Source organism: Drosophila suzukii, chromosome 3 (assembly GCF_043229965.1).
Source record: "Drosophila suzukii chromosome 3, CBGP_Dsuzu_IsoJpt1.0, whole genome shotgun sequence".
Taxonomy (NCBI): domain Eukaryota; kingdom Metazoa; phylum Arthropoda; class Insecta; order Diptera; family Drosophilidae; genus Drosophila; species Drosophila suzukii.
The window spans coordinates 27,796,303-27,804,704 of record NC_092082.1 but is presented as its reverse complement, the minus strand read 5'-3'; the positions used below and the strand labels follow the sequence as shown (position 1 = coordinate 27,804,704).

Genomic DNA, 8,402 nt, shown 5'->3' with positions numbered 1-8,402 from the left:
GCCTTATCCGAAATCCTAATTTTCCCGCCACCTCCGTAGTTTTTGGGATTTGCGCGTGGACACCCTTCCCGCCTTATCCGGACTCCTAGTTTTTCCAGCCTCTTCCGTAGTTTCGGGACTTGCGCGTGGACACCCTTCCCGCCTTATCCGGACTCCTAGTTTTTCCAGCCTCTTCCGTAGTTTCGGGACTTGCGCGTGGACACCCTTCCCGTCTTATCCGGACTCCTAGTTTTTCCTGCCTCTTCCGTAGTTTCGGTATTTGCGCGTGGACACCCTTCCCGCCTTATCCGCAGTCCTAGTTTTCCTGCCTCTTCCGTGGTTTGTGATTTGCGCGTGGACACCCTTCCCGCCTTTTTCGCAATCCTAGCTCCTTCGTCGTTCTGGGGCTCGTGCGCGGCCCCGCCCTCGTGCTACCTGACACCCGCAAAGTATCCCCCCGGCTTGGCCTCGCCCGAGGGTCCAGCCCGGTAGATTTTTCGCCTCCGACGCGAGACCCAAGACTTCCGCCCGCAAAGTATCCTCCCGGCTTGGCCTCGCCCGAAGGTCCACCCCGGTGGATTTTTCGCCTCTGACGCGAAATACAAGACTTCGGCCAGCCCGTTAGGTCGCAGCATGGACTGTGCATAAGCAACGTCATCTGCGTTTTCCTCGACGCAAATAAGGACCTCTGGTGAAGACTCCCCTCAAAGTTACCCGTTCCCCCGTGGAGTGGAACCCTCTAGTCCGGTGTTTCGGTTTCGGATTTACAAATTTTCTTGTAAAGGACTCTTGGATCCGACTGAGATCTGTACCCCAGCTTACAAAATAAACAAATAAAACGCGTTTTTTAAACATATGCCCATAAATTTTTTAAGGAAAGCGATGACCAATGTAAGGAGCAAATTAACGTAACATAAAACTAGGCTTACTAACAATAACTAACTATTTAATTAAAATGAATTTAAAAGGAAATAAAAATATATGTACTTTAAATTCTATATTTTCATTGGAATCTCATTGGAAATATTCTGAATTGCACAGTGATTTCACGTGGGACGTGTCATTGGCACGTGACAGGCTATACGACAAATGAGTATAAGGAACAAGTGAAATCCCGTGGGACTTTGAAAAATTTTCATTTGAATTTTCACTTGTGAAAATGCGGACATCCCATACAATTGTCTATACCCTTCAGTTCCAAAAAAAAAAGTTTCACTTGTGAATCACCTTGGGAATCACCTGGGACATGTCCTCGTGCACAAGTGAAGAACAAGTGACGCTCCATATAGAAAATGGCCTGTCACGTGCCGGTGACTCGTCCCAAGTGAATCACTTGGGAAAATCAGAATTTTTCCTTGAGTTTTCACTTGTGAAATCACTTGCAAGGGACACGTCCCAAGTGAAACACTTGGGAAAATCAGAATTTTTCCTTGAGTTTTCACTTGTGAAATCACTTGCAAGGGACACGTCCCAAGTGAATCACTTGTGAAAATCAGAATTTTTCTTTGAGTTTTCAATTAAAATAATATAGAATTTAATTCATTTCATTTTAATTCATTTTAATTATATGGTACTATTTAGATTTTCAAAAATTGTACAATTATTGTTTCTGTTTTTTTGCTTCGTAAGCTTATTTTTAACGTTAGACATCGCCGTTCTTAAACCTTTGTCCGGGTCCTCTGAATCCTTGGCCAACGCTCCTGAAAAAACATATGTTTAAAAAATGCGTTTTATTTGATTAATTGTATTTTTACCTTTTATAGCTTGTTGCAGAATTTTTATTGGCACAAAACATTTCGTCATCCACTTTCGGCTAACGGAACCCATTGAATACCTTCAAAATTTACGTACTTTAAACTAAGATCAATGCACAACATCTTAAACTTAGTGTAGCACTTACCTGACTTTATTATATTAACTAAACGATTAAAGTAACTCTGCTGCGCACCATTAAAATGGATGCTTCCCTTTCAATCACTCAAACAGAATGCACCAAGTCTTCTCACCCCTTTACTAGATTTCTTTTGTTTTCTCTTCGCTGTTGACGCGTGCCACTGCACCTATACCCTTTCTAAAGTGAAATATATCCGACTATATAGTTTTTACTTCTTGAGTAAAAAATACAATGAGATTTTTTTTTAAATGTTAATACTTAAATGTTTTAAATACTTAAATCAATTTTAACAGACTAAATTTCTATAACTTAACTAAAAAATTATATTGTAATAAGAATGTATAATAAGTAAATATAACATTATAAGTAAATTCAATTCACTAAATTTTACTATAATCAAATAGTTTACTTTTATAAAACAATATTAGTTGTTTTTTTCGATACACAATAATGCTCCTAAAATATTAGGGCATTCACATGTCGCTTCTCCACGAAAATTTTTCCGCCGAAATATTAGTCGCTAGCCGAACATAACGGAGAGACGCAAAAAAAAATAACGGACCAGACGAAATTTGTCTCTGCGAGCGCGGAGTGCAGGCAGATTATAAGACAAGAAAGAGAGGGAAATATCCGAACATCTGCCTCTCTTTGTTGAACGATCGTTTTCGTGGGCAGTCTTCTACGCTGCGCCGACTGCTCTGCTGACGTCAACAGCGGCACAGCGTTTTAGGCACAAAAAAAAACAAAAAAAGCTTTTTGCCTTGAGCCATGTCACCGCGTCCCTACTGCAGAACTGAAGGGAATCAGAGTCTCACATATGTGAAAAATTTCAACAGTTTCACATGGATGGACCCTGTGGAAAGAGGGTATAACCCTTTCCGTGTTTCTAGCCACCATTTCCTTTTAGTCGCAAGGCAAACCTTAATATTGTTATGTTACATTTGTGTCGTACCCTTTGCTATTACTCTCAAAGCACTAAATTGCTCCTGGGATGTATTTTATTTAACGAGGAATAGGTTTATTACATTATTATATCAAATATAAATAAAATGGAAAAGAGTGTATCGGAATGGAAAAACGTTGATCTCTTCTATACAATCGCCCTACCATTTGTAAAATGTCCGACCACTGCAGAAATATTGTGCTACTGCTTTAACGAATCAAAAACTACCACAGAGGAAATCCAAATAAGATTAGTAATATGCGAACAAAACGGAAATATTCTTGTATACCTTTCGAATTGGGAATGTATTACCTTTAAATGTCAAGCAAGACCGGATACTATCACTCTTTGCTCCATTACATCAAATAACTGGCTTGCAACTGCGACACCAATATCCAATTGTGGTATTCACATTGATATATACGATTTAAGAAAACTAACCAAAAAACAAGGAGCTCCAATAATTGCGTCCGCATATTTTCAAGTCACAAGTATTGCTTCATGTATTACTGCTGTAGTCGTCGGTAATAAAATACTTTCTTTAGCCATAGGATTTGAGAATGGTGATATTCTCTTGCATTCTGGAAAAGTTACGCGAAATTTTTCTGCAAGTATTCGCAAGCATACTGTAAGTGGATACGCAATAAATGGAATACATTTTGACATTAATAACCTTGATTCAGATCCCCCAACTCAAATTATGTTTGTAACATGTATTCAAGGAGTGTATTGTTTCGTGTTGAAAGAAAAAAGTTGTATAGATCAAGCATTTATTCTCGATAATGATAAAAGTAATCACTGCAGTACGATGCGCAAAGCTGGAGACGGTGTTGAAGAGTCGATGTTGGTAGTGGGACGGGCAGATGCTATATATTGCTATACCCGTGAAGGAAGAGGTCCTTGTTTTGCTATCGAAGGCACAAAGAAATGTCTTGCTTGGGTAGGTCATCACCTAATCGTCGCCACGAGAAAATCGTGTTTAAAGCAAAACATGTCGATTCTAATTGTAGATACAGAAAACAAAATTATAGTTTTTCAAAAGCAACTACAAGAATTGTTCTACATAATCAGCGAAAATAATTTTTGCTTTATTATAAACAATGCTCATGTCGTAAATACTTGCAACGTATTAATGTTAGAGCAGCTCAATATGAGTAAAAAAATACGTCGGTTAATTGAACAGAATATGTACAACATAGCATTAAGGTTGTTACATCGAGAAGGCTATTCTAACACACCGGAAGCTGCTTTCGTAAGGTTTCAATACGGAAATCATTTATTACTAAAAGGCGAAATAAGTAGAGCTGTTGAAGAATTTATTAAAACAATTGGTTTTGTTAAACCCTATTCTGTAATTTCAAAACTTTTACATTCTAGATACAATAATTATCTAATAGACTACTTATCTGAATGGAAAAAAATTAACGGGACTATAAGCAACCACACAAAACTAATTGAATGTTGCATTAATCGTGAGCAAGTTAAGCATAAAATAGAGCAGCTATCTCATGGAGTTGAACCCTTGAGTTTAACAAGCAAGCCGGAAAAAAGAAATCTTTCAAATTTATCAAAAATATATTTTGAATGGAAACTTCAAAATCAGAGCAGAGTTGGAGAACATTTATTGCATCGATTTTTGGAATATGGACCAGAATCTCTATTAGTAGATCCTACTACTTATTTAGAAAACATAAAAACGGAACATTTAAATACACCCGAAAATGTTCTTTTATTTTTTTCCATTTTGCCACAACAAAACGATTACTGTGCCAAAATGTTAGCTGAAATCATTGAAAAATTTCCCAGTTGTAACAAAAAATTAAATTTGTACTTACTTGTTCTCTATCTTGTTTTATGGCGAGGAAAGAAAGTTACTAAAAATATTATTTTAGAGTTTTTAAGAAAAGAATGCTTGCCTTTGGACAAAGTTTTAATTATTTGTAGGCTGTATTCGTTTTTTATTGGGATACAAGAAACGACTAATAACCAAAAGAACGAAACATTGCATCATGAATTAGTTAATAAATGTATACAAACACTAATTGAAAATAATCCGGAAGCGGCTTTAAATTTTAATTTAAGTAAAATAACATTTCTTATGATGCTTAAAAGTTTTTGCTCTAGTGATAAAATAAAAGCATTGCAGATAAAATCTGTCCTAAGGGAAAGAATAATTGGCGATATAGTTGATTCAGCTAATGAAACCAAGTTAATTAAAGATTTTAATGATAAGATAACAAGATCTAGTTCGATGCTGTCTCTCTATACGAACAATCCAATAGAATTTCGTAATGATTCATGTGACACTTGTCGTGAAACCTTGAATACGCAGTCCATTTACTTTCTTTGTCAACATTCCTTTCATAAAGAATGCCTTAATTATAACTCAACCAAACGGGTGTGTGCTGTTTGCAAAACAAAAAGCAATTTGGGGAAAATAAAAAGTGTAATAAATATTAATTCTGAACCCTTAAATATTATTAATGTGATTGCAAAAGTAGTAGCTATAGGAATTAAAAAGCAAGGAAGTGAAAGTATAATTCAAAAATCTGTTAAAACCATAGCGGAAAGGAATTACCCAAAAGGACGTCAAGGCAAAAGCGAATCCGCTACATTTAATAATCTTTTCGATTAAAAATTCATATTTTATGTCCCCCACATTAACACGTTTTAATTTATGTATTTAATATAATAAAAAATATATTGTATATAACAAACTTATTTAATTTTTCAAACAAATTGGTTTTCCTACTAAAAACATACAGGGCTCTTCTTAGTTTTTTTAAATTTGTTTTAGAGATACAGTAGTTCTTATTTCCCCTTTTTTTCCGAGTTTCCCTATTTTGAAAGCTTGCTTTTTAAATATCTTCTCTGTGGGCCAAGTTATTAATTTTAGACCGCTTAAATCGCTGTAATGGCAAACAATTTCTCGCGTTGTGGGCGTTAGAGTGGGCGTGGCACCCTGCTGAAAAAGCTTGCGCTGCGTAATCTCTAGATTCTGGATGCCTAGTCCCAACTAGCTCTTGTAGTTGGCTTGATCGACTGCTATTAATCCTGATCAAGAATATATAAACATGGTGTTACACACTTTCCGACGAATATAGTATACCCTATACCAATACGCTTCCACTATCAAGCACATAGCATCCTGCTAGTTGCCTCCTTTTAGGCATTAATGAGGGGCGAAACCTCCCACATGAGACCCACGCGATTATCATTACCTCGTTTATACTAAAAACACTAGGAAAACTTCTGGATCTACACATCAGGAATGATGTAGGAAGACTTATTTTAACCAACCAGCATGCCTACAACAAAAGTCAAAAGAGAATGCTCTTAACAATAAGGAGTATGCTCGACTCTCAACACTCAGGGATATACATATGTGGGATGCTATTTAAGTTTCTGGCCTAGGCCACCTCTAGCCATATAAGCCTAGTACTCACATCGACGAAAACCGCGAGCTAACCATAGGAGTGAGCGAGAGGCAAATACGCGGCTAACGCTTTTCGTCGGGTCTGTTTTTCAGCGCGGTACTCAGATGAGCTAAGGAAATACCAGAAAAAATACCTGACTTAGCGGCCCAAAGAATATGAAATTTAATCTTTGGCGGTGTTCGTGCAAAGTTATTGTGGAAACTAAAAATTATAAATGGAAGAATAACCCCAAAATCGACTGCAGAAGGTCAGTACAGATGAAATAGGACGCCTAATCCAAGCTGTTGCCCTTTTTTGTTGGATTTCACCGACAGGAAGCAGTACCACAACAGGGGCCGCAGAGTAGTTAAAGTGCTGGAGAAGATCCAAGTGGGAAGAAACAAGCCGAGTGGGACTTCGCTCTCTACATGGACATCCTGCCCGGCGTGTCCTCGCAAAGAAAGGGAGATCTAGCCAAAAGAATTTTGTTGCGTTGTACTAATATAAGTATATTTTTAGCAGAACCACTAGTAACACGACCACCACCAGCTACTTGGTAGCTTAAGCGGAGCTGGAGGACCCGCTGGCTTCTATAGGGAGGAGTAAAATAGGGCGCTCGCTAAGGAACAGTTGGAGAAGCCATAGCCAGCCTTTGCCATTTTGGGCCGCGGCTAAAGGCGTATTTTTTATGGTATTTCCTTAGCTCATCTGAGTACCGCGCTGAAAAACAGACCCGACGAAAACCGTTAGCCGCGTATTTGCCTCTCCTTCTACTTCTAGTACTAGGCTTAAGCCTTTTCACGAAAAGAGTGCATCGATGAACTTAAATCTTTGTGTGGCGATGAAGCACCATCCTAAAGCAGTGATAAAACTGGTTTAATGAATTCAAGCGTGGCCGAAGTTCGTCCAAAAACAGTCGTTGTGCAAGGGAACATTGATGCAGTCCGTAAACTTATAATGCAAGATCGACATGTGACATACCGTGAAATAAAGGCATCCTTGGGCATTTCTTTCAACAGCCTACATTCGATATTTGATGAACGCCTGGCCGTTAAAAAGGTTTGTTCTTTTTGAATTTCGAGCATTTTTGTAATCGCACATAAAAAGGCTCATGAAAATTCGGAAATATTCAATCGTGGTAATTCACAAGACGTTTATAAGATCGTCACAGGTGACAAATCATTAATCTAAGCTTATAAGCCTGAAACAAAACAACATTCGACAGTGTGGGTTCTCGAAGACGACCCAAATAAGACGAAAGTTTTTCGTGGAAGGAGCACGAAGTGGAAAACGTGATTCGACAGTTGGTTTTTTGCGCCTGCAAAAGTGTTTAAATCTTGCTGGAATATACTTTGAAAAACAATTCGGAGAAAGTTGGACTCAGTAAATTTTGGGATTTCTGCCAGAATGCTCCCTGGATTATATTGGTCTGTTTTCTATGGTGCCTCCTCAGCTTCGGGATTCTTCGTCAGCTCCCTTTTTTAGGCAATCTGGGCTTTCTTGCATCTTTTTGCCTTTTGTAAGGGTATCTCGGTGGGCTACGAAGAAGCCACCAGACCAATGCCATCTAAAATTTCATATAAACGGATGACCGAAAGAATTTGGTTTTCTGTTTATTTTTAACGTAAAAGTGTTTTTAAGTAAGAAACACAAATTATATTTTTGTCAGGACTAAAGAAGCCTTAACGTTTCTTAGTTTAACCTCCTTCCAGATTGTAGGCCGAAATTATCACCTCTCAAAATACATTTTTGATGGAGCGATTCATTTTCCCGTGCTTTAAGAGGTTAACCATCAGAGGCTCACCTAAAAATATCAAAAATAAAAATAAAGGTACATCCAAAAACGAAAACGGGAAAAACAAACATTTTTCCAGTTGTCTTCTTAGTAAAGTAAATGTAGTTTTTTCTAATATTATTACTATTTATTATTAACGTGTTTATACAACAAACAACCTCTGATTTAGGTGATTTCGGCTCGAATGTTCGCATTTAAACACTGTAAAAGCGGGAGTGTTGGGACTTGGCATGCAGATTCTTGGGCTTCCTGCGCAGCGCAAGTTTGATTCAGCAGGGTTCCACGCCCAATCTAATACCCACAAACCGCCCAAAGATGTGGCTCCTACAGTTTTGATGCTAAGATAAAAATTTTTATAACAATAAATGTATTGTT

General features: G+C 37.8%; 1 protein-coding gene and 1 long non-coding RNA gene across 3 annotated transcripts; one reads left to right on the top strand and one right to left on the bottom strand.

The window, feature by feature from the left end:
• Nucleotides 1-1,512: 1,512 nt before the first annotated feature.
• Nucleotides 1,513-2,037, bottom strand: LOC139352908 (uncharacterized). The gene is made up of 3 exons (XR_011603952.1): nucleotides 1,880-2,037; nucleotides 1,734-1,813; nucleotides 1,513-1,679 (listed from the first exon to the last, which is right to left on the bottom strand). It is a non-coding gene; the product is annotated as an uncharacterized lncRNA (long non-coding RNA).
• A 769-nt stretch (nucleotides 2,038-2,806) lies between these two features.
• On the top strand, nucleotides 2,807-5,537 carry Vps11 (vacuolar protein sorting 11). Of its 2 annotated transcripts, XM_070995610.1 has the most exons (3): nucleotides 3,180-3,307; nucleotides 3,362-3,444; nucleotides 3,500-5,537. In XM_070995610.1, exon 3 carries the CDS (start codon nucleotides 3,517-3,519, stop codon nucleotides 5,449-5,451), a length of 1,935 nt encoding a protein of 644 aa, XP_070851711.1. In that variant the 5' UTR covers nucleotides 3,180-3,307; nucleotides 3,362-3,444; nucleotides 3,500-3,516; the 3' UTR covers nucleotides 5,452-5,537. The 2 variants fall into 2 exon arrangements, with proteins under 2 accessions (XP_070851710.1, XP_070851711.1); XM_070995609.1 differs by having other exon boundaries at nucleotides 2,807-3,307; nucleotides 3,362-5,537.
• Nucleotides 5,538-8,402: the final 2,865 nt, after the last annotated feature.